At 46.5% G+C, this 25184-nt stretch overlaps 1 protein-coding gene across 1 annotated transcript in view; it reads left to right on the forward strand.

Annotated features, from left to right (window-relative positions):
• Capn9 (calpain 9) overlaps positions 1–11238 on the forward strand; it is a 48228-nt gene extending 36990 nt beyond the window's left edge. The window contains exons 15-20 of the mRNA XM_008845786.3: positions 1203–1267; positions 1678–1746; positions 2330–2408; positions 5781–5897; positions 8411–8469; positions 10636–11238. Of these exons, the coding sequence (XP_008844008.1) occupies positions 1203–1267; positions 1678–1746; positions 2330–2408; positions 5781–5897; positions 8411–8469; positions 10636–10662 (416 nt within the window). The 3' untranslated portion in view covers positions 10663–11238. The remainder of the gene's footprint in view (positions 1–1202; positions 1268–1677; positions 1747–2329; positions 2409–5780; positions 5898–8410; positions 8470–10635) is intronic.
• Positions 11239–25184: the final 13946 nt, after the last annotated feature.

The following is a 25184-nucleotide window of genomic DNA, read 5'->3' on the forward strand; positions in this document are numbered from 1 at the left end:
GAACAGCTTATATTGCAAGGACAAATGGGTGGTTATATAACTCAGCTGTGAAACTTCTGAAGGACATAGACTGAAGTCATTTGCTCCCATGTCCCACACCCTCAAGAGCCATGTGGCGAGGAGCTCTTTGATTGCTTGCTTGTTTTTCCTAGTTTTAACAGTTCCAGTGTGGAGTATTTCCTGGCTACAGCACTGTTAGCTTTTTTTACTTTTTGTATCAAAGGTTGAATCTGAGGGGCAGCTTTAGCTACTTTGATTTTTAGGTCATTTCCTTTTTCATTATTATGTGTCTTTTTTCCAGAGTCCTTGGACTTACACAACTGAACCTGCCAGCACCTCCCTGGCCTTTGCAGCTTCTCCAGCCTTGGGCAAATCTTTCATTATGCAAAGTGGCCATGCCCCCTCTCTGGGTTCTCTGCTTGTGTCTCAGGCTTTGTAAAAGTTTTTTTAGCCTTCCTATAACCTCTAACAAATTTTCACATACCTGCAACTGGGCTATTGCCCCACATTTACAACACAGCTGTGGCCCACGCTTCTGTGTGGCCCGCCCCTTTTATAATATTTTATAATCTATTTTAAGTTCCATGTCAGCACTGCCATTAGCTCCTTTGCTTTTCCCAAACTTCCACAGTTTGTCATTTCCAGTGCCATTCTGCCAGCTGCGCCAATTTGTCGCCTGAATTCTCTTAGGTCCCTTGCTCCTGGTGCCATTAGACAAACCATATAACATACCCGAATTTTTCCTAGTTTATATCCTGGGTAGGGGAACAGAGTAACTTACAAAGGCGAACACACAGCACCCCACTCCTCTTTGTGGCTCAGCGGCTGGCAGTTCCAGATCGCTTCCGCACCCCACCCACAGTCTCCTTAGCTTTCTCACACGCCTCATGGGCCCACAGTCTCCCCGCAGGTCGCTAAATGCCCCCTCTCTCATCCATGTGGGCAAGACACAGGGCCATTTTTTTCACTCCGCTCCTGTTAAGACAGTGCCAATGCTCCTCCCTCCTCAGCTAACTCTCTGCAGCTCCCTCTCCATAGCTAACTCCCTGCAGCCAATTCTCTGCAGCACGTCCTGTCCTTCGGGACACACCTCTACATCTTAAGATGTCCACATCATTGTCCCAGCCTGGGCTCTTGGAAGAAGGGAAGGTAGGTTCGTCTTATCAGGCCCCCTGATCACACAACTTCCCCTATGATTGCAGAAACATCTCTCAAGTTCAAGAAACTGAGCCTTCTGTCCTGCAGAAACATCATCTCTTTGATGGATGTATCCTCCCCAAGTGCACAGTCTCTCTGAGTGGTATCATGTAGAACTCACTTTACCAGGATAGATCCCATAGCTCCAAAAACTAGAGGTCCCTAGTCGAAGGGTCAGAGTCAAGAGGTACAGGACCACTCAGTAGAAAGAAAGTTTCTGAAGGGACCTGAATGTCTCATGGACACTGGAACCTCCCTAAAGGGAATGATGGATTCTGCTTTCCAGTTTTGTAAATCTCAGTGCCCATCCCATCTCACCCCTGCCATTTCCTCTCTTCGATCATTAAAGCTACTTCCCTAGTGCCCCCAATCTGTCACTCATACCACTGGCCTCCTCCTGGAGTCCTACAAGCTGGGGTCCCATGAGGATCTTGGGTTGAAAGACTGGTCGTACATGGCTCCCTTAACCCACGTGGCCAGACCAGCGGCAATGGGAAACTGGAGTTCGAGGAGTTCCGAGTGTTTTGGGACAAGCTGAAGCGGTGGATGGTACGTGACTTGGTGTAGACCCTGAGCCAAGAGCAGAATGGGGCAAAGACCCAGACTGCAGGCTCAGTGGTGCTGGCAGGGAGAGTGAAGACAACACTGTGTACCTGACACTCACAGCCATACTGGCAGCCCTTTCTCCCAAAAGGAAAGGGGGAAGAAAGAGAGCCCTGGACAAGAGCAGAGCCTGTGGTGGGAGTTCCAAACACCCCAGTACCACATTAAAAAAAAAGAGGGCCTATGGACTGGAGATGTTGCTCAGTTGGTAGCATGCTAGCCTGGATTTGACTTCCAGCACCGCAGGAAACCAGGTGTGGTGGTGCTCATATGTAATCCCCAAACTTGGGAAGTAAAGGTAAGAGGATCAGAGATTCAAGGTCATCCTCAGCTACAAAGCCAGTTTGAGGCTATCCTGACCTACATGAGACTATGTCTCAGAAAGAAAGGCAGGTAGGAAAGAAAGAAAGAAGGAAGGGAGGGAAGGACCCAGCCAACCTTGCCTCTCCAAAGGGCAGCTGCCAACAGTCACTGCTGTCCGCACCACCCTCTAGCTCTGACTTCTCAGTGCCCTACTCCCTACCCCCAGAACCTGTTCCTCCAGTTTGATGTGGATAAATCTGGCACCATGTCTTCCTATGAGCTGCGGACTGCACTGAAAGCTGCAGGTAAAAGCAAACAAACAATAAAAACCATATATATATATGAGGTGAATGGGGACCAGGGGCTGGGGAGAAGAGGTGGGGAGGAGAATCACCAACAAAAACCTGGATGGGACTGTCTGATGGTTGGTCCACCATGCTGTCTACTGGCAGGCTCTAGCAGGACGCACATGGTGAGTCTTCTGCTGACCCCTGGGAGGTTGGTCTCTGCACTGAGCTGACATTTCTGAAGATCACAGGCCTAAGGCTTGTGCCAGACCTTGACCTCCAGACTTACTTGTTTAGATCAGGCCCGAAGGGCTAAGCCTCTGTGCATATAGGCAGTGGGGTGTGTGTGTGTGTGTGTGTGTGTGTGTGTGTGTGTGTGTGTGTGTGTGTGTGTGTGTGTGTGTGTGTGTGTGTGTGTGTAGACCAGAGGTTGACTTCAGGTATCATTCTCTAGTTTTTGTTGTTGTGTTTTTGTGGGGGTTTTGTTTATTTGTTTGTTTTATTAGACAGGCTATATACCCAGGCTGGCTGGCCAATCAGCTCCAGGGATCCACCTGTCTCTGCCCCTCCCCCTCCAATGCTGAAGTTACCGTCTGTACCTGGCTTTTACACTCATTCTGGATCTGATCTCAGGTCCTCAATGCTTACCCAGTAAGTACTTACATTGAGACACATCTCTCCAGCATCCAGCAGGAAAGTTTTAAGATGCATGGGATAGGGATGTAGCTCAGTGGGTAGAGTGCTTACCTAGCATGCATGAAGCCCTGGGTTTGATCCCTAGCACTACATAGTGTATGCCTGTAATTGCAGCATTCAAGAGGTGGAGGCAGGAGGATCAGAATCTGCTCAAGGTCATCCTCAACTAATAGCAAGTTTGAGTCCAGCCTGGGTACATGAGACTCTGCCTCAGAACAAAAAACAAAACAAACAAACCCCAAGTATCCTCTGCAAATAACCCTGATTGCTTCCTCCACCCCTTTAGCCTCTGGCCACGTATTTCTGCAGCAGAGTGAGTTGTGGCTCTGTGGAGACTTCACTTTAGGACACACTAATCACAGAGGAAGAGACAGAGCATGTTCTGCTGTGCCTGCTTACCACCTGTGACCCTGTCCCTGGCTCTGGCAGGGGACTGAATTCCATCCAGCTGATTCCATTTATGCCACACCCCCTCCCACAAGAGACACATTCCACATGAGGTTTCTAACCATCCATTGGTCACTGCCATGGTACCCCACTGTCAGAGGCTCAGTGACCTGCACTCCAGCATGGCTTCCATGGCCTCTGCAGCCTGAGCCCAGGACACAGCACAGCTAGGCACCCACTGCAGCTGGTCCCAAAGTCCCCTCCCTGTGAACAACACATCTAACAGAATGTGATACTTGGGATTTCCTTTAGGTCCTTTGTGAAGGAGAACAATATGCATCACACACATGAAAAGGTGCCTGGTTCACTTAAGGGCTGGTGATCCCATTTCCAGGGTAGGAAGGACCAAACAGGGGATCGAGGGACCTGATGAATTCAAAATTGGGGGAAGGATTGCCCACCTTGCTCCTTTGACCCCATGGAGGCAGGCACCAGGATTTAAGAATGACTGCTACCAGCCCCACTGAGCCTGCTCAAGACAGTGCTCAGAGCCTCCACTTCTGAGAGACCCCTGGTGGGGCCAAACACTCCTCTGAACACGTGCAGGCATGAACACTGAACTGAAGGAACACTGGGCCTAACAACATGGATTATGGGGCTGGAGAAATGGATCAGCTGTTAAGAGCACTAGCTGCTCTTTCAGGACCCAGGTTTGGTTCCCAGCACCCACATAGCAGGTAACACCTATCCATAACTCCAGTTCCAAAGGATCTAATGCCCTCTTCTGGCCTCCATGGTCATTGCATGCACAGGTGCATTTACATACATGCACTCATACACAGAAAATGAAAATAAATAAATCAAAAAAGAAAGAAAAGAAAAAAAAAGAACATAGGTTAGGAAGCAAAACACTAAAGTCAGACCCAGAAAGAACTCTGACTCATCAAGACTCTTCATTTGGCCAGCTGTGGTGGTCCATGCATTTAATCCAAGCACTGGGGAGTCAGAGGCAAGTAGATTTCTGTGAGTTCAAATCCAGCCTGGTCCATATAGCAAGTTTCAGACCAGCCAGGCCCAGCAGGCTGGCAGGTATACATAGTGAGACCCTGACTCCAAAAAACAAAATGAAGGGCTAGAAAGATGACTCAGAAGTTAAGAGCACTGGCTGTTCTTGCAAAGGACCCGGGTTTGGTTCCCAGCATCCATATGGCAGATAACAACTGACCTTAACTCCCAGTTCCAGAGGATCCTATGCCCTCTTCTGGCCTCTGTGGGCACTGCATAACATGGGTGTACTTACATATATGCAGGCAATACATTCATACATATAAAATAAAAATAATAAATTAATAAATAAAAACCAAAAAAAACCCTCCTTATTTGATGAATAAGGAAACCAAAGCCCAGAGAAGTGAAACATGCTGCAGTGGCCAGGGCAGCTCCAGGACATCACTGGACTCTACTGCAGTGTGCCACCTCCCTCTGGCATGCTGTGAGGAATGAACCCCACATATCACCCCTTACTATGGGCAACAGCACCCCTGGGAGACATCTCTAGCACCCAGGATTTTAAGGATAAAATACCCTTGAGAAATACTGGTGGGCTGGGGAGGCAGCTCAATCAGTAAAGTGTTTGCTGTATAAGCACAAGGACCTGAATTCGATCCCCAGAACCCAGATAAAATAAACTAGGGGTGGTGGCATGCGCCTGTAATTCCGGTACTAGGAGGATGGAGACAGGTGGATTCCTAGAGCTCCCTGGCCAGCCTAGCTTGGGTAACAGGCTGGTGAGAGACCCTGTTTTAAAAAATAAGGTGGACAGCTTCTGAGGATGATCGCTCCAGCTGACCTCCAGTCTCAACACACATGCACATACATCTGCATGAACACACACACACGATCCCATGCACACACATACAACTACTTGCTGGCTCTAGGTGCTAGCTCTGCTGTCCCTGGCCCTTGCAGGTGGAAGCTCAGACAGACCCAAGACAGGCTGTCGGCTCATTGTGCTACTGAGACTCCTTCATGGGCTTCTTGAAACAACAGCCAACCTAGGAGAGATGCTAATGTCAAAACCAACACATATCATTAAACCCAGATGCCTAGGATTAATGCTGCTCCCCTGTGAGCTCACAGCACCCCATATAACACACTCATATCCCAATTCACACCAAAGATGGGCCCTACTGGGTCTGGGAGCACACACTTCGTGGGGTGAACATTCACTTCTCTCAGAGCCTTAGAGCTATGGGCTCGCCGCGGGGCTCAACCATGGCAGGTCCTGGCTCTTCTGTCCCTCCACAGGCTTTCAGTTGAACAGTCACCTCCTGCAGCTGATCGTCCTCAGGTACGCAGATGAGAAGCTCCAGCTGGACTTCGATGACTACCTCAACTGCCTGGTGCGGCTGGAGAATGCAAGCCGTGAGTGTGCAGGGGGGATGAGAGTGTCTTCAGACCCCTGGGGGCGGGGGACAGTATCCACCTCAGGGCGTCTCTAGTTCTCATGTATGAGAACAGAAAAAAAAAAAAAAAAAACAACTCAGAAAAACATGCAGAGCCAGGACCTGGAGGGCTACCATGGGGGTCTGTGCAGAGAGTTGTGGCCCTATGGTCAGCTGACAGGTAGAATGTATCTACAAAGTGTGTCCTATGGTTGCCATTTATCACATACCCAAATGCTGTGGAGGGCTGTGGGCAGGTCTCATGCCCTCCTATCTGAGGAAAGGTCCCACTTCAGATCAAGTCTTCTCGTGATACACAGAATTGAGAAGTCTCAGTCCCTCCCTGCAGAGGAGACGGCATCTGTGTAGGTCTCAGCTGAGGTGGTGTATTGTCACCCCTCACAATACAGAGGGCCCTGAAGGGCAGCTGAATGAGCTCAACCATGCACTGTCCCTTCAGGAGCAAAGGGACTCATGTCCCCAATGGCCCTTGTGGTGATTAGATGTCCTGGTGTTGCCATCTTGATTTTTTATTAAATCTTTTTTTATATTTTATTTATTATTTTTATGTGTATGAGTGTGTTGCCTGCATGTAGGTAAGTGCACCTGTGTCATGCAATGCCCCCAGGAGACAGACAAGGCCGTCAGATCCCCTGGAACTGGAATTATGGACAGTTGTTAGCTGCCATGTGGGTGCTGGGATTCAAACTCAGGTCTTCTGCAAGAACAACCAGTGTTCTTAACCACTGAGCCATCTCTCCAGCCCTTCATCTTGATTTTTTAACAAGAGGCCCATGTGTTCACTTTGAATGGGGCCTCACAAAGTATGCATTGGTTTTGTTTGTCATTAACTGAAATCTGCTTGACAGGGGACCACATGGCACCAGTAAGACAAGGCAGTGTCTTGCAACACAGTGGAATGGCACCCCATTCTCTTTGGTGGCAAGACCCTGTGATTGCCTGAAGTTTGTGTCTTAGTCCATAAAGTTCAGGATAGATCAGTAAATGTGTGGAAGCTTGGAGTGGGGCTAGGTGGCCCTCAAGGTCCTGGTGTTTCTCCAGTAGCCGGGGAGAGGTGATTTCCACAGTTCCCCCAGGAAGAGGAGAGCTATTACACTCCCTAGAAATGAGAGATCTATCTGACAGTGCCTCTCTGCACTGCTGTCCCCATTCAGTTTCCTCAGGCCTGATTCTTCCCTGAGTGGGGCTCTTGTTGCTATTCTGACCGAGGAGTGTCAGGAGAAGGCCCTTTGGGTGACTCTGGGACCTCACCCCAGATCATCTGGGGAACTCCTCAAACTGCCAACACTGGAGCTTGGCCCAATATCATTTCAATTTCTTGTCACAGAAACTCTCAATCATCCACTTAAATGTAAAGAAAAATAAGTTCCCATGCACCCCACATCAGTTCTCAAACTTTGCTATAGATTACACTCTGGGGGAACTTTTAAATTCTGTAGCAATGGAGAGGTGGGTGTAGCTCAGAGGTAGGCTATTTGCCTAGCATGCACAAGGCCCTGGGTTCTATCCCAGCACTGCAAAAAAAAGCAGGGCTTGGGGGAGGAGCTGAGACAACCAGGCTTCAGGATAGAGCAATCGAATTAGAATCTCAAGGGTGGCATCCAGCACCAGGGCTGTGACTCTTCTTCAAGGTGGCTCCAGCACTTTACACCCAGCCTCAACTGTTACCATCTCATCCTCCAATACTTGTTTAACAGATCTCAGAAGTTCTGTCTTTCCTTCTTTAAATGTCTCAGGAGAGACTGTGATCCACTGCCACACCCTCCCCATTACAGGTGACCCAAATGTGTCCAGGGCAGCTCAGCCATGCACCAGTCCTTCAGGGGCAAATGGACACATGTCCCCAGCATCTATCGGTTTTATTATAATCACTATGTATTTTACATACCTAGCAAAACTTAGCTATACTCACCGTCATGGGATGGCCAGCCCATGTGGAAATGTCCAGTGTGGTGATAGAATGTGGTCACCATCATTGATTGCTCAGTGGCCTCTGCACACGAGCAGGGTCCATGCTGCATTTGTGGTGGGTCTCCTCCTCTTCTGCTCTGGGATAACCCCTGAGTTGCATCTGGAGGTGGGAGCTGGAGGCCCAGAGAGGACAGTCCCTTCCCAGGGTACTTGATAATCCCAGCCAGCAGGCCTGGCTCTTCCTCACACTCCTGGCACCTCCCCCGCCATGAGAGACTCACATAAAGATGAAACTGTAGCCAGGATTATGCTGTTTTACGTTCATATGCCTTTTCCCTGGGGTCTATGGATCTAGGGGATTTGTAACCCCCTAAGATTAAGCTAGAAGATGCTTGGAAGCCAGCTGGTGAAAGTCAGGCCATTGTTTCAAGGCCTCTAGGCTGGGGAAGGAATTGAAGGGCCTTAAGTAGTAGAGGCCTCCACTAGGGGGAGCAGATTCCCCCAGGCTTCACAGGGGCCTTGGAACCTCTTTCCACTAAGGTGCTTCATCTCTTCCACCAGGGGTGTTCCAGGCTCTCAGTGTGAAGAACAAAGACTTCATCCATCTCAACATAAACGAGGTAGGACCGCTCTGGACCCCAGCTGGGGCCAGTAGTGCACAAGTTCTGTAACCCTTGCTGGCCTCCCCAGGCAGGACTAGCACTCACAGCAGTACAGAGGCTGGTGTTTCTGTTCACTTGGCAACTGATATAATCAGTTCATTAATCCTATGAGCTGAGTGCCCCATTTTGCAGAAGCGGAAACTGAGGCATAGAGCAATTAACCACCCTGAGTGGCATGTAGGAGCAAGCTTGCTGCTTGTGCTCCTCTGTCCGTGGGCTACACTTCTCCTCTGCCTGCTAGAAAGCTTGTAACCCTCTTTGCTCAGGTTCTCCAGTGTGTGTGTGTGTGTGTGTGTGTGTGTGTGTGTGTGTGTGAGAGAGAGAGAGAGAGAGAGAGAGAGAGAGAGAGAGCATGCGCACACCTCAAAACTGAGAAAAGCACCAGGTACAGTAGAACATGCTTGGTGTCTGAGCACTTGGGAGACTGAGGCAGGAAGATCACCAGTTCCAGGCCAACCTGGAATAAATATCGCAACACTTTGTCTAAATAAGCAACAACAACAACAACAACAAAAAAAAAAACAAAACAGAGCAGGGGATAGAGCTCAGTTAATAGAGTGCCTGGGTTCAATTCCCTCTACCACATAAACTGGGCATGGTAACACATACCTGTAATCCCAGCACTTGGAGGGAGAGGCAAGAGGATCAAGAAAGTCAAGGGTAGCCTCTGCTATGCTGTTAGAGATCAGCTTGGGCTACATGAGACCCTATCACTAAACACAGCAGATCAAACCAAACAGAGCTGGGACTGTAGCTCAGTTGGTAGAGTGCTTGCTTAGCATGCACAAAGCCCTGGGTGCCATCTTAATATGGCATAAACTGGTCATGATGGTGGAAAGATCAAGAGTTCAAGGTCATCTTTGGTTATAGAACATAAAGTGTTTCACACCAGCCTGAGCTATGAGAAACCCTGTCTCAAAAAGAAAAAGAAAAGATATCTCAGCTGTTTCAGGTCCCTTCCTCTACCAGGGGACAAAGAGAGCCAACCCAGACTGAGCCTTCTAGAAGTCACTTTACTACAAAAACCCAAGATTCTTTGTTGCCCTGGGTCTGCCCAAACCCAGGAAAGAGGGTGTGGAAGAAACAGCATTCCGCATAAACACGCTAAGGAGTGAACCTGGAGGGAAGTGGAGAGAGGCTTCATGCTGCCTCCCCACCAGCCTGTCGTGAGGACCCTGAGCCATCATCAGCCTGCTTCCTTCCTGCAGCCCCAGAAGGAGGAGAGTCACCCTTCTCCACCTGGTGCAGGATGAGGATGTGGAGAAGGGCCTCACCAAAGAGCAAGTGCAATTCACACTGCCCCGCTTTGTCCCCTGCAACAGGAAGGAGGCACATTTTCCAACCCTCTGTCCTATCTCTATATGCTTCTGAAAATTGGCTTTTTTAAAAAATGGCTTCCTGGGGCTGGAGAGAGGGTTCAGTTAGTAAAATGTCTGCTGCACAATTGTGAGGACCTGCGTTCTGATCCCCAGAACCCACATAAAAAACTGGGTGTGGTGGCACATATCTGCAACCCCAGTACTGTGGGGACAGAGGCAAGCAGATCTCTTGATAGCCAATTGGCAAGCTCCAGGTTCAGTGAGAGACCCTGTTTCAAAATATAAGGTGGTGAGCAACAGCAGATGACCCAACATCAACCTCTGGTCTGTGTGCATGGACACACATACATACATACACAAAACAAGTACATATGCCACAGGTACACACACAGAAAGAGAGACCCACACATTAATTTGTTGATCTTAAATCTTATTTTATTTTTAATATTTATTTATTATTTTTATTTTATGTGCCGTATTGCCTGCATGTATGTAAGTGCCATGTTGTGCAATGCCCACAGAGGTCAGAAGAGGGCATCAGATCCCCTGGAACTGGAGTTACGGATGGTTGCTAGCTAGCCACTATGCGGGTGCTGGGATGCGAACCCTGGTATCCTGCAAGATCAGCCAGTGCTCTTAACTGCTGAGCCATCCCTCTAGCCCCTTAATTTAAATTTTAAAGAATAGCTTCATGTTGAGACAGAAGTCCACGTTCGCAGGCAAAATAAGCAGACAGCAGAGCTTCTGAGACATAAGGAAGCTGGGACTTTGAAGGGAAGACTCTCACCTCGCTCTTTATTTCCAGTTCATCAACTTGACCATGAACATCTGAGGTTGCCCTGATAAGGAGGCCACCTGCCCATCTGGCTTCTGGACCACACACCTCAGAACTGCTGGGGAGCCCTGCTCTCCCCTCTGCCTCACACCATCCTCTCGGCCTCCCCATCCTGATCTGGGAGGATCAGATGGAGCTGTCTGCATTCTCTGATTCTGTACTGCTTCTCTGTAAAATCACTGCCTCACAAGGACCAGTGGCACCACTTCTGCATCAGGACTGAAGTTGCTAGAATTCCTCCTTCCATTCCCGCCTCCATCAACCAACCATCCAATGTTCCAATACCCCGGCCCTGGCTGTGTACTCCAATCACCTCATGAAGACATTTTTAAAAAGGTTTTCTTTCCGTCTTGTAGGAATGTGTGTCTATGTGTGCGTATGTGCATATTCTCATGTGTGTGCATATGTATGTGCCAGGGCCGGAAATAGATGGTGTCTTCCTCAATCACTCTCCACTTTATTTCTGAGACAGGGTCTCTCACTGAGCCTGGAGCCCACTGATTCAGCTGGGCTCGCTTCCCTGCAAGCCCAGAGATCTTCCTGTCTTTGCCTCCCAGGACTGGGATTGCAGCTCTTTACCACCATGTTCTGCTTTTTACGTGAGCTCTGGGATATTGAGCTCAGGTCTTCATGCTCATGGAGGCAAGCACTTTACCCACTGAGCCATCTCCCCAGTCCATAAGTCAATGTTTCTATAGCTGTGTGATATGTGAAAGATTGTTTCTTATTGGGAGGTCATCAGGTAATGAAACTGACAAGACTGGACCAATGTGGAAATCTCACCGCCTTTTTCTGGAAGCTGGTAATGAGGACAGATTGTGTCAAATTCATATAGTCTCTGTGTCCACAGCCTTTGGAACAGAAAAGAAACAAATAGTACATTATTTCTCAGAGTCCAGACTCTGGTCAGAGCTATTCACCCCCCTACCCCAGTGAATGGAAAGCCTTGTGACAGTTCCCAACAGAGCCCAGGAAATCCCTAGAACTGATGGTGACAAACTGTGAGGTGAAGTGGGGCCTCCAAAGCCGGGGCCCCAGCCCACACCCTCTTGGGTGTGCTGGAGTGCTGGGATGGCACCTGGAGCCCCTTGCACGTGTAAGTTCCACACCGGAATGTAAAAAACTCAAACTATTAACTTTCTAAAAGAAAACATAGGACTGAGTGTTTGTGCCTTGGATTAGGCAAGATTGCTCAGACAACACTAAGAGCATGATACATAAACTAAAAACTTGGTAAATTATACTTCACTGAAGCTAAAATATTTTGGTTTTCAAAGGTACTGTTAGAAAAAGAAAAGTCACAGTTTGGAAGAAAATATTCACAAATCATATTTCTGATAAATGATTTGTATCCAGAATGCATAATAAATTCAACTTGATGGGAAGACAGGGTTGGGCCTATAGCTCCATGGTTTGGCATGCTCAGGGCCCTGAATTCCATTCTCAGCATAAGGAGGGAGAAGAGGAAGAGGAAGAAGGAGGAGGAAGATATGGAGGAGGAGGAGAAGAACCACTACCATTCCAGTTTTTTTAATTTATTTTATTGTATTTTTATTTTATGTGTGTGAGTGTTTTGCCTGATTGTATGTAAGTGCACCAGTGCATACAATGCCCATAGAGACCAGAAGAGGGTGTTGGATTCCCTGGAACTGAAATTACAGATGGTTGTTAGCTATCACATAGGTACTGGGAACTGAACCTGGATCCTCTACAAGAGCAGCCCATACTCTTACTACTGAGCCATCTTTCCAGCCTAACTACATTTTTTTCAACAAAGAGCTAAACAGATATTCCTCCATAGACGATAGATCAATTTTGGTAATTACATGAAAATATGCTTGCCATCAGTAGTCATCAGATAAACACATTTATAAACTCATTAAAACCACAATGCAGGGGCTAGAGAGCTGGCTCAGCAGTTAAAAGTACTCACTGGTCTTGCAGAGGACCCGGGTTTGATTCCCAGCACCCACATGGTGGTTAACAACCATCTGTAGCTCCAGTTCCAGGGGATGTCCGCAGGCATTGCATGACATGGGTGCACTTACACACATGCAGGCAATATGCTCATACGCAAAATAAAAATAGTAAATAAAATATTTTTTTAAACCCACAATGTGAGGGCTGGAGAGATGGCTCAGCAGTTAAGAGCACTGGCTATTCTTGCAGAAGACCCTGGTTCAAATTCCAACATCGACATGGCAGCTAACAACCATCTATAACTCTAGTTCCAAGGGATCTGACACTCTCTTCTGTCCTCCACAGGCACTGTACAACACGGATGCCCTTATACACATGTAGGCATAACACTCATACATATAAAATAAAAAATAAATTTAAAAAACCCATACAATGTGGCCAGGTATGGTGATATTCATCTGTAATCTCAGCACTCAGGAGATCAAGGTCATCCTTGGCTACATAGCCAGTTCTGGGCTAGACTGGTTCAAAAGCACCAAAGGGCTACAATGAAAACTCCACAGATGTGATGCTCCAAACCCCCAGGATGGTTTCAGCAAAGACTGCAGATCGAACGGAGGAGATATGCAGAAACTGGAGCCATAGTCTGCAGAGAACTGCAGCCACATTGGGACACACTCTGGTATTTTCTTCAAAATGAAACATAAAGCCTGGCACACACCTGTGTGAGCCAGGCTCATACCTGTAATCCCAACACTTGGGAGGCTGAGGCAAGAGGGTTCCAAGCCAGCCTGGTCTGCAAAACAAGACCCTCTCTTAAAAATAAACAAAATCAAAGAAGAAGTATTGTTTTCATTTATCATTTATGGGATAGGAGTTCTTACTACCCTAAGACCCTAAGCCCCTCCAACAATGCTTGAGCAGCAGAGTGGCTGAGCATGTGTCTAGACTCTGCCCTGATGTCAGAGATGATGTTCAAAATATCTGACTGCCACACAGGCACTGTCCTCAGTGGACTCAGCCTTCGTGGCCCATCTAGAGGTGGAAGAGACGTTTTAGTTACTAGCTGAGTGTGGACTTTCTGACCAACAGTGTCTGTCCACTCAGATGTTCTTGGGAGGACCAGGGAAACCATAAGTTCTGTCAGACCTTCTATTCGGGGCCGAGGAAGAACAGATCTTTTCAGAGAATGACAGAGAAAGAAACAGTAAGCCTGTCCTCTGATTCTACTCTTTTCATTCAAAGTATAGGTTAATTAATCCCAGCATTCATGAGGCAGAGGCAGGTGGATCTCTCTGAGATTAAAGCTAGCCTGGCCTACATAGCAAGTTCAGGCCAGCTGGGGCTACAGGGAGACCCTGTCTCAAAAAGGCCAAATAAGACAAAACAAAACAAAGCAAACAAATATATATAATATAGATATGACATATATATGTGGTATATACATGTGCATATATGTCTATAGATCTATATCATCTGTCTATCATCTATCTATCTATCTATCTATCTATCTATCTATCTATCTATCTATCATCTATCTATCTATCTGGACTTGTAAGTAGCTCATGTAACCTCCAGATGATCTTAGAGGTTTGGGGTTCTCATGTCTATAAGACAGACCTTTAGAAAAAAACACTGAGGCCTGTGGGGGCTCGCGACGTGGCAGAGAACTATGCAAACGCACTGCTATGTGACCCATTCAAGGGGAGGTTGGTGGAGACTTTCATGTTAGGGGAGGAAGTGGAACTGCAAATGTTGAGATTCTGAGAGTCTATGGAGTAACATGGAAATTATTCTGATAGTGACTGACAGTACTATGTGTGTATACACATGCTCATATGTGTGTGGTACACATGTATGTGGAAGTCAGAGGACAACCTTAGGTGTTAGTCCTCAGGTACCACCCATTTAGGTTTTTGTTTTGCTTTGTTTTATTTTTTGAGTCAGGGTCTTTCACTGGCCTGGATCTTTCCAAATAAGCTAAGTTGGCTGGCCAGTGAGCCACAGGGATCTGCCTGTCTCTATCTCCCAGTGCTAGGATTACAAATACATACCACCACAACTAGCTTTATTTTACTTGGGTTCTGAGGGTGGAACTCAGGTCCTCATGCTTGTGAGGCAAGCACTTTACCACCGTGTCATTGCCTCTGCCCTTTGGCAGTACTTTTACAACATTTTATTTATTTTTTTATGTGTATGAGTGTATTGTCTGCATGTATGTAAGTGCACCTGTGCCATGCAATGCCAGTGAAGGTCAGAAGAGGGTGTTGGATTACATGGAACTGGTTGTTAGCAGCCATGTGGGTGCTGGGACCCAAACCTGGGTCCTCTGTAAGAGCAGCCAGTGTTCTTACTGCTGAGTCATCTCTCTAACCTCAGCAGTACTTTTTAATTTTAATTTTTTAAGGATGTGTTTTATTATTTTTATCTGAGTGTGGTGGCACTTGTCTTTAATTCCAGTTCTCAGGAAGCAGAAGCAGGTGAATATCTGTGAGTTCAAGACCAGCCTGGTCTACATAGTGACCTCCAGGCACCCAGGAATGCATAGTGAGAACTTATCTCCAAAAAAAGATATTATTTTTAAAAATATGTGTATATGGGGGGGTGGTTTGTGCACATGCGTGCAGATACCCAAGGAGGCCAGGTGTTTGACTCCCCTGAGCTGAAATTGCAGGCAGTCATGAACTGCCCAGCATGGGTACTGGGAATCATACTTGGGTCCTCTGTAAGAGCAGTATGCACTCTTAACTGCTGAGTCATCTCTCCAGCCTGGCACTACTTTTTAAAAAACTTCCTCTGATAATTACATTCTGAAGGCAAGATGAAAGCTTTTATGTTGGGGACTCAGGTCCTGGGTGGAATCTTCCTCAGGTTCAGAGAGGACAGACATTGCTTTGTGGAGAGAGGCCCTCCCCCAAGGCCACGCGCCTGCTGGCCTGGGCCAGCTCAGCACAAGAAATGGCCATTAACACCTGTAGTCTTAACTTTTCTGAACTCAGACTGCTTGGTGAACAATGTTAGGGCAGCATAAGTCTTCAGTAAAGAAATAAAGGGAGAAATTCTCTGGACAGAAGATGAAACGCAACAGCAGCTGCCCCTCCAGAGATGGCCCGTTGTCCACAGCATCCACCCTGCATGGCAGTGCCTAGTCCTGACTTCCATTACAGCCCTGTGATCGGATCTAAAAAGCATACACCTGAGGGAGTGGAAATTGGTCTCTATAGATCTTTGGACGGAAACCTCTGGGCCCTGCCTAGTAGGAGATGTAGAACCAGTTCGTTTTCTGAAATTTGGAGCTTGTTTCCGACTTCCCCCAACCCTATCTTGTCTGAGTCATGTGGTCCACTGAAAGGCCTTTCAGAAAGGCAGAGCATATGACCTGGGCAAGGATACCAAGTTTGCTGGTGCCAGCTCAGTTCGGGGTCCTGGATCTTTTATGGAGACAAAGTACCATTCTACTGGGAGCCAAGAGAGCCTGCCAAGTACCAGTGCCAAGGCTGCCCACTACCACAGCTGTGAATTGGTAGTGGGCTGTGCTAGCTACCAATATGGCCTGGGCATGTTCCCAGCCCCTGGGGCCTCTCTGAAGGGAGAAAGGGTAGGAGAAGAGAGAGGTCAAAAGACCCTCTGGGTACCTGAACAGCACTAGGACACTCATAAGGACAAAGCTCGGCTCATTGTCTTCAGGGTTCTTCAGGGAGGGACAGACTCACAGAGAGCAGCCAGGCAGGCGCTGGAGCCCGCAGCCCATACAAGATGGTGTAACAGAAGTAGCTTTGGATTCTGTGTCTGGAGCTGTGTTCCTGTGAGACCTCCGCTGTGCCACCTTAAGCCCCTCCAGCTCCTTCTCACTCTGGGAGCATGAAATCCGAGCTAGGGGAGGTGTTTCCTCACCTAAAGGGCAGTGGAGATCGCAGAAGGAAGAGGCAGAAAATTTCCCGATTCCCTGGTAGCTCAGGGTGCTGACAAGGGTGGCTGTCTGGAAAACTAACTATACCACAGAGGGCCTGGCTTCCAGAAGCTTCAGAATACCCTCCTTCCCATCACAACACTGGGTGCTGCCCTCTCAGGAGTTCGCTGGAACCCACATACCATGTCTTGTCTCAGAGTCTACTCCCTGCATTCTGGGCAATTATCCACATAGTCATTTCTCAACATACCTCAGCAGGAAAGGTGCCAACCCTTGAAACAAGAGTGTCGATGGGATCCGTGTGAGGTCTGCAGCACTGACCCCGCCCAAGCCCCTTCAGTGACACACAAAGTCCTTTCACGTCCCAGCTGCCCCCTGCCTCCCACCCCTCTTCATGATCTCCTTGGCGTCAGTCTGCCGTTTGTTCGTCTTGCTCAGGGCTCCCCTCGGCCACTCTACACTTCTGGTTGAGGATCTAGTGGATCTAGTGGCTTCAGTTACTGTTGCTGTGCTCTCTGGCGTCTCGCCCTGGCCTGCATGCTCCTAACCCACACACCACAGGAGAAGTTGTGTCTGCACTTCCGTCCCACTCACTCACCAGGCACTTGCCTCTGCCTTCCACCTGCCAGCAGCAGTTGCCCTCTGACCTGCAGCTAAGGTGTGTTCATGGCTCTTCCCTGCCCCCAGGAAGATGCAGATGCTCTGGCGAGGCCCCACCTGCCCCTGAGGGTGGCTCTCCTTCTTCAGGGCACAGCTCCTTCAGGACAGGCAATAGGAGCAAATCAATCCTTCACTAGCAGATCACTTTTTTCTTAGGGAAACTAGCCACTGTGTTTGCATCAACAGAACTTTCCTTGACCAGAGTCCCACAGGTGTATAGCACTGTGGGTGGGATCATGGGAACTAGAGTTCTCCTTGAGCTCCTCCAGATGTATGTTTGTCTGCAACTATGTATGTGCACCATGTGCATGCAGTGCCCATAGTGGCCAGAAGAGGGCACTAAATCCCCTGGAGCTGGCCCTATAGATAGTTGTTAGCTGTCATGTAGGTGCTGGGAACTGAACCTGGATCCTCAGCAAAAGCAACAAATGCTATTAAATGCTGAGCCATCTCTCCAGCCCCTTTACTGATCTTTTTAAAGAACCCACTTTGGTTTTTGTTGATTTTCTCTGTTGTTTCTCTATTTTCGGTTTTATTTATATCTGCTCTAGTTATTATTCTTCTGCTGATATGGGGTTTATTTTGCTCTTCTTTTTCTAGTTCCTTAGGATCATAGTTATTGCCTTGAACTCTTCCCATTTTTTTCCTTTGAGACAGCATCTTACCTGCATCCCTCATGGAATGTATACATGTATAAATTTCCCCAGTATTGTTTCCATAAATCCCATAACTTTTATTTTATTCTTTTTTAATTTTAATTCATTTTATTTATTTATTTATTTATTTATTTAATTTGTTTATTTTTTGAGACAAGGTCTCCCTGTAGCTCCAGCTAGCCTGGAACTCACTGTGTACTGGGCTGGCCTTGATTGATCTCAAAGAGTTCCACCTACCTCTGCCTCTCAAGTTCTGGGATTAAAGGTATGTGCCACCATACCCAGTCCAACCTCATACATTTTTATTTTTATTAATGTATTAATATATTTTCTAACTTTCTTTGTAACATTTCTTTGACAGTATATTAGTCCACCTTCTGTTGTCAATAACACAATATGGCAGGCTGAATGAGTTATAAAGAAAAGAGGCTTGCTTTGGCCTACAGTTCTGAAACCAAGGGCTGAAAGGGACATACCTGGTGATGATCTTGCTGGGAGAGTCCTGAGGTGGTTCAGGGTGTCACAAAACAAGAGACAGGGAGCATACATGTGTCTCTTCTGGTCTTGTTCCTTCTTTCTATAGAACCATCAGGATTCAGTCATGGGGTCTCCCCCTAAGGACTATCTAATCCTACTGGTTATGTCTGTAAAACAGTTAAGTTTCTATATTTTTTTATTTTTAAATGTGAGTTTTATTTATTTATTGGGGGCACACACGTGCCATGGTGCACATGTGGAGAACAACTTGTGAGAGTCAGTTCCATCCCTCTACCATGTGGGTCTTAGGGATTGATCTCAGGTCATCAGGCTTGGTGGCAAGTGCCTTTACCTATTGAGCCATCCCACTGACCCTTTTCCATTAAATTTGTGTGTGTGTGTGTGTGTGTACACATAGGTGTGTGGTATATGCATGTGTGCCCATGTGTGTGGGTATACTTGACCATGTGTGACCATGTGGAAGCCAGAGTTTGAAACAGGGTGTCTTCCTTAATTGCCCTCCATTTTATTTTTTGAGATAGGATCTGTCACATAGCCCGGAGTTTGCCATTTCAGCTATGCTAGCTGGCCAGTAAGTCCCTGGGATCAGCTTGTCTCTGTCCCATAGAGCTGGGGTTATAAACACATGCACAGCTTTTTTTTAGAATTATTTTTAATTTGTGTGTGTGTGTGTATGTGTGTGTGTGTGTGTGTGTGTGTGTGTGTGTGTGAGTGCAAGTGCCTACAGAGACCAAAAGGGTCAGGCTCCCTGGAGCTGGAGTTATAGATGATTGGGAGTCTCCTGACATGAGTGCTGACACTAGAACTCAGGTCCTCTGCAAGAGCAGTATATACTCTTAACTGCTTAGCCATCTCTCCATTCCCTACAGCACAGCTTTTACGTGGTGTTAGGGATCAAACTCAAGTCTTCATGCTTTTGGGGCAACAGCAAGGACTTTACCACTGAGCCATGTCCCCAGCCCATTTCTACCTTCTTCTCTCTGTTTTTTCTTTTTCTTTTCTTTACTTTCCCTTTCTTTTGAGATGGTCTCACTGCTATGCAGCCTTGGCTGGTCTGAACTCACCAAGCAGGAATCGACCATACAGAGATCCACCTGCCTCTGCCTCCTGAGTTGTTCTAAATTCCTAATGCTTCACAGTAATAATTAAATTTCAACACATGAAATCTTGGGGGACACATCAAAACCATAGTATCTACAGATGGATTCAGGGTGTTCATGATAGATTGCTCCTTTTTTCTTTCAATGTTTTAAAAGACATTGCTCCAGTTTTTAAAATAATAACTCACAATATTTCTTATGTGAAATCTGTTGTCATCCTTGTTTTTGCTCCTTTTTGTGAAATGTGTCCTTGTGGGTGGGCTTGTTTTAACATGTCCATCTTGTTGCTGATAACAGCAACTGAAGTAGGCTGTGCTCTGTGTTCCCTGTGCTTGGTGATTCCTGAATTTTCTGGATCTATGAGTCTATGGTTTTTATTAAAGTTTGAAACTGGTGATTTCTATAATAAATTTTTTACCCCATCCCTGAGCAATTTAGTTAAACATAAAAATACACACACACACACACACATACACACACACACACACACACACACACACATATATATATCCTATTAGCCACTTTAAGTTATGTAACTTGCATGTTATTTTCATTTATTTTTTTCAGCCTTTTTCTTTGCGTGCAGGTATGTGAGTGCCTGTGTGTGTGTCTGTGTGTGTGTCTGTGTGTGTGTCTGTGTGTGTCTGTGTGCGTGTATAGAGGTCAGAAGTCAACATTTAGTATCTTCCTCAATCTCTACCTTATTTTTAAAAATATTTTGCTTATTATTTTAAAATATTTTATTTATTATTTTTATTTTATGTGTTTGAGTGTAATGCCCGCGTGTTGGTGGGTACACCCATGTTATGCAATGCCTGAGGAGATCAGAAAAGGGCATCAGATCCCCTGGAACTGGAGGTATGAATGGTTGTTAGCTGCCAGGTGGGTGCTGGGAGTCGAACTTGGGTCCTCTGTGTTCAGCCAGTGTTCTTAACCACTGAGCTATCTTTCCAGACCTCTACCTTATTTTTTTAATACTTTATTTATTATTTTTATTTTATGTGTATACATGTATTCCTGCATGTAGGTAAGTGCACCCATGTTATGCAATGCCTGCAGAGGACAGAAGAGGCTGTTGGATCCCCTGGAACTGGAATTACAGACAGTTGTTACCTGCCATATGGGTGCTGGGTTCCAAACCCAGGTCTTCTGCAAGAACAGTCAGTGTTCTTAGCGGCTGAGCCATCTCTCCAGCCCCCCTCTACCTTATTTTTTGAGATAGAGTCTCTCATTGAACCTGGAGCTCATCAGTCACTGGACTGACCCCAGCGTTGGATTCCAGGTGCACACTGCCATGACCAACGTTTCTTACACGGGTTCTGGAGAACTGAACTGGAGTTCTCAAGCTTACACAGCAAACACTTTACCAACTGAGCCATGACTCCAACCTAGTCTTTTTCCTTTGCTGCACTATGTAGTTTCTTTCTCTGTATTCAATTTTATTACTTTTTCCTCTAACGTATACTCTGTCCTTCATTCTATCCTGCGTGTTTTCCTTCTTTTTAAAATTTACTTTTATTTTATGGGTATGAGTGTTATGCCTGCATATATGTAAGTGCACCAGTGTCATGCAATGCCCATGGAGGACAGAGGAGGGCGTTGGATACCCTGGAATCGGAGTTACTGATGGTTGTTAGCTGCCATGTGGGTGCTGGTATTCGAACCTGGATCTTCTGCAAGAGCAGCCAGTGCTATTAACCACTGAGGCATCTCTCCAGCCCCCTATTCTCTGTAGTTTCATCTCATGAAAGACAGTGTGGTTTTCATCTCCAGGTTCAGCTTGGGTCTTCCCTCTCTCTGTTTAACATGACCCATCTTTTCTCTAGTATTGTGAGCATGTGGAAGACTGTGTAATACCCTACTTATGTGCTTGTCTGCTAATCCACACTCTAGGCAGTCCTGGGCCTGCTTCCAATGATTGATCTTTCCCTCACTGTACCTTCCGGCTTTGTTTTCATGGCTGGGCATTTATTGATTATGAACTTTAGCTTGATTTCTAAATATTTTTTGTATTCCCATAAATTTCTTCAGCTCTATTCAGGGACTCAGGTTATTTGTAATCAGTCTGATCATTTCAAGTCTTGCTTTTAGGTTTGGCTGGATAGAACCACAATGGCATTTAGTTGATGGTTCATTTTCCCCACTACTGAGCTCACCCAGAAAAATCCAATATAACTGGCTTATTTTAAGGTTTTTAGATCTTTTTTTAGACAATAGTCTTATGCAGCCAAGCCTAACCTAAAACTTGCTATGTAACTGAGGATGATGACCTTGAAGCTCTAATCCTCCTGCCTCTAACTTCTGAGTGCTGAGATTACAGGCATGTATTCCCACACCTTTCACATGGTGCTGGGGACTGAACAAGCACTCCATCCACTGAACTATCTGCTCTAAGGGTCTGTAATCTTAATTAACTCTATAAAATCTTTTTTTTCAGGTAATATAACCTTTAGAGTTTTCTGGGTTTAGAGCTTGAATAGTTTTAGAGACTCTTATTAAGCGTAACACAGTTTGCTTTCTGGTCACCCCAATTTCATGTTTGTCCCCTACATGAAAAAGGTTGGTGTCCATGAGCCTGCACTTCCTCCTGTACCACGAAGCATGGGAACATTAAGCACACTGCCTTTGCTGGGTGTCTCTGCTCTGACACTGTGCTTCCAGGCAGCCATTACCCCTCCGGGACACCAGCTATCAACTGCCCCGCTGTCAGCTCAGAATCAGGCATCTCTCTACTTGCTCATCTTTTCCCAGGGCTTCTGTTTGGTTGACAGTCCTTCACAGAACAGGTTAAGGTGCCTGCAGTTTGCAGACACCTCATTGGGTCATACAGAATACACAAAAGGTGGATCTGTCCAAACTCAACTCTCTCGTCTTCTTAGATTCTGAATGGTGAATCAATTTGCCTGCAACCAAATGGTATGCAAAGAGTCAGATGGATTCATTGCTTGGTAGGCTCTCTAAAGCCCTGCTAAAGTTGGAACATGGTGTCTCTGAAGATGTCACTGGACCTGTGCTTCAAAGGATGGGAAAGTGCCATGCTTCCACTGTGACTATGGAACCCATTGGGAAGGAGAAACACTGTGGTATTCTCAGGACAAGAGGCAGATGGGAAGGAGCAATTGCCTTCCTTCATGGGCCACCCTCCTTTCTGGACACTTCCTGGCAGAGCCTCACAGGGAGCAGCTGACAGCAAGAATGGGGTTTTCAGAGAACCATCCTCCATAGTGTTACAGGATGGAGTTCGCAAAAAAAAATCACCAGCACCATTTTAAGAAAAGTAGCAAGGTAAATTTTAATTTTTGACTGGCCAGGCTGTCTATCTTGGGAGTAGAAGCAGCACTGATGATTGCCGGGTCAGAGTTTTTATAGGATTGCAGAAATGTTATTCAAACAGGACACTTGTGAACCAATCAGGTTTGTAACCAATCATTATACAGACAAGTGATACAGTCATATAACTTGGCAATCAACTTTGTAATCTTAAAATTAGTCAACTTCCTAGCCATAACAAGTATAGTAAGACAGCTAAAATCAGCAGTTACCGGGTGGTCATACAATAACAGGGTGGTCTTATACTTTGTGTCAAGGTGACCTAAAATAGCAAGCGAGTTACAGAAGCAAAAACAAGCAGTTAGCCAGATGTAGAATGTCTGGAATTAGCACATTCCATGGTTCATGGCTAGGACAATTTCCCCAGACCCAAGGTTGCCCCCCTTTTCCTTTTGGTGTGGAGCAAAGTTGCTGCTAAAATGGCTCTGAACAAAACGGAGTAACTTAGGGAAGTTTGCAAGCCAGTTCATATAGGAGTGTGTAGGGATGCAGAGCTGGGGGAACAAGGCTGGGACAGGTTCTTCCGGGTCTTCTTCCCACTGTTGTGTCCAATATTGGATTTCCAAGTTTGTATATTCACCAAACAGCAGAAACACTGTTTAGTCAGGTTAGCCAGACCCCCCTACACACACACATAGCTGATCACCCTCTATTAGATGGAGTTCCTCCTCCACTACCCCCCCCCCACATAACACCTGCCCACCCCAACTTGGCCTCCAGCAAGAATTCTGCTGGCTCAGTTTAGCTAGAATGCCCCTCCCTGTCATTTCCTCTTAGTAATGTTCCATTTCCTGATTCCACTCCACTCCTCTGCTATAAAATCTCACTTTTCTTTCTTGAGTCCAGAGTAGAGCCCACTCTCTTTCTCCAAGGCAGAGCTCCACAACAGGGTCCCCAGAACTAAAGTGATAACTCTGGATTAAGACTACCAGACTGTCTAACAAGTGTTGAGACTAGTTTTTCTTTGCCTTACCTCCACCCTAGCTCCACCCTTAGCATGCATGTGTTTGTACCCTGATGTCACTGATGTTAAACTCTACTTGGAAGGGGAAACACCCAGCTATCACCACATGGCCTCTCTCCCAGTGCCTTATTTATAAGACTTTGTATTTTCCAAACTAAAAATTTTCTTAAACTAAACCAATAGGCACATGTGGCCTATTGTGCTTTTATTACTACAGCGCCAAAAGGAACATGTAGAGATTTATTGATGCTTACGTGTGACTGGGAACAATCCATATAGTCACTCTGCATGAAGGAAGCTCGTAATCGTGTCCATTAAATAATGGAAAAGGAAATGTGCATTTTGAGAGCAGGCCTTTCACTAAGACAAATGAAATCATGCTTTTGGAAAAAACTATGCTGGGGTGGAAGAGGCCCACGCTTCCTCCTGCCTCTCCATCTGGGCATATGGAAAGGCTGAGGCTGCCAGGCTCCCTCCCCAAGGGGGTAGAGTCTATGCCACATCCCATTCTCCAAAGGAAGAGAGAAGAATAGATCATTTGTCACTCAGTCTTTCCCTGTCCCCCTCCTCATATCTTAAATATCCAGACACTGTCCACAGTCTGGCCACAAGCATGTGACCCTGGTAAAGGCTGACCAGAGTCTCCTTGCCTCACTCTGAGGGTCTGGAAAGTCTCAGACTCTTGAGAGAGGTGGGACTATTACCAGCCTAAGGACCAGCTGCTGGCCACTTGAAAGTCATATACAGGAGATGAGAGTTGGTGGTACAAAATCAGTCTGATTCACAGGCCAGCATTTTGGGCAGATAGAGGGGCTGTTGACCTCAAAGCTCTACCTTGGGGATATTAAGGAGCAAAAGGATTTCATGGGGAGAAGGACGTGCAGTGGCACAGGGCAGAAGGCTGTACGCTCTATGGGGTCTTCACTTTCTAAGGCATGCATCTACTTTAGCTGTTGGTTTGTTTGGTTGTTTTTCCTTTGGCTGAGACTTTGCAAATTGACCTTGACTTTCTGGGGCTAGCTCCTCTACTTTCCGAAACCAGGCATATTGTTCTTCTCTTTCAAAAATTACATTTATTTATTTGTTTAGTGTGTGCACATGTGTGCATGCCATGGCACACATATGGAGGTCAGAAAACAACTTGTGGGAGTAGGGTCTCTTCCTCTACCATGTGGATCCCAGGGATTGACCTCGGCAGGTTTGGCAGCAGGCGCCTTTACTCGCTGAGCCAGCTTGCAGGCCCCATACTACTTTTCTGCAAGTTTAATTTCACTGCAATGGCAAGCTTTACATTAGTTGATGGGCAGAACTAAGAATATGGGAAGGGGCAATACAAAGTCACCAGATGTTCTGGGTTCTGGAAACTAAAGACAATTTAGCAGTTAACATCTTAGTCATTTAGGTGGAACTTTAGAATTCTGAATGCTTGACAAAGTGGGGGAATGCCACCTTGCCGAAGGGTGGGAAGTGAGGGACGTAGC

Source organism: Nannospalax galili, unplaced genomic scaffold (genome assembly GCF_000622305.1).
Source record: "Nannospalax galili isolate Female #2095 unplaced genomic scaffold, S.galili_v1.0 scaffold702, whole genome shotgun sequence".
Lineage (NCBI taxonomy): Eukaryota > Metazoa > Chordata > Mammalia > Rodentia > Spalacidae > Nannospalax > Nannospalax galili.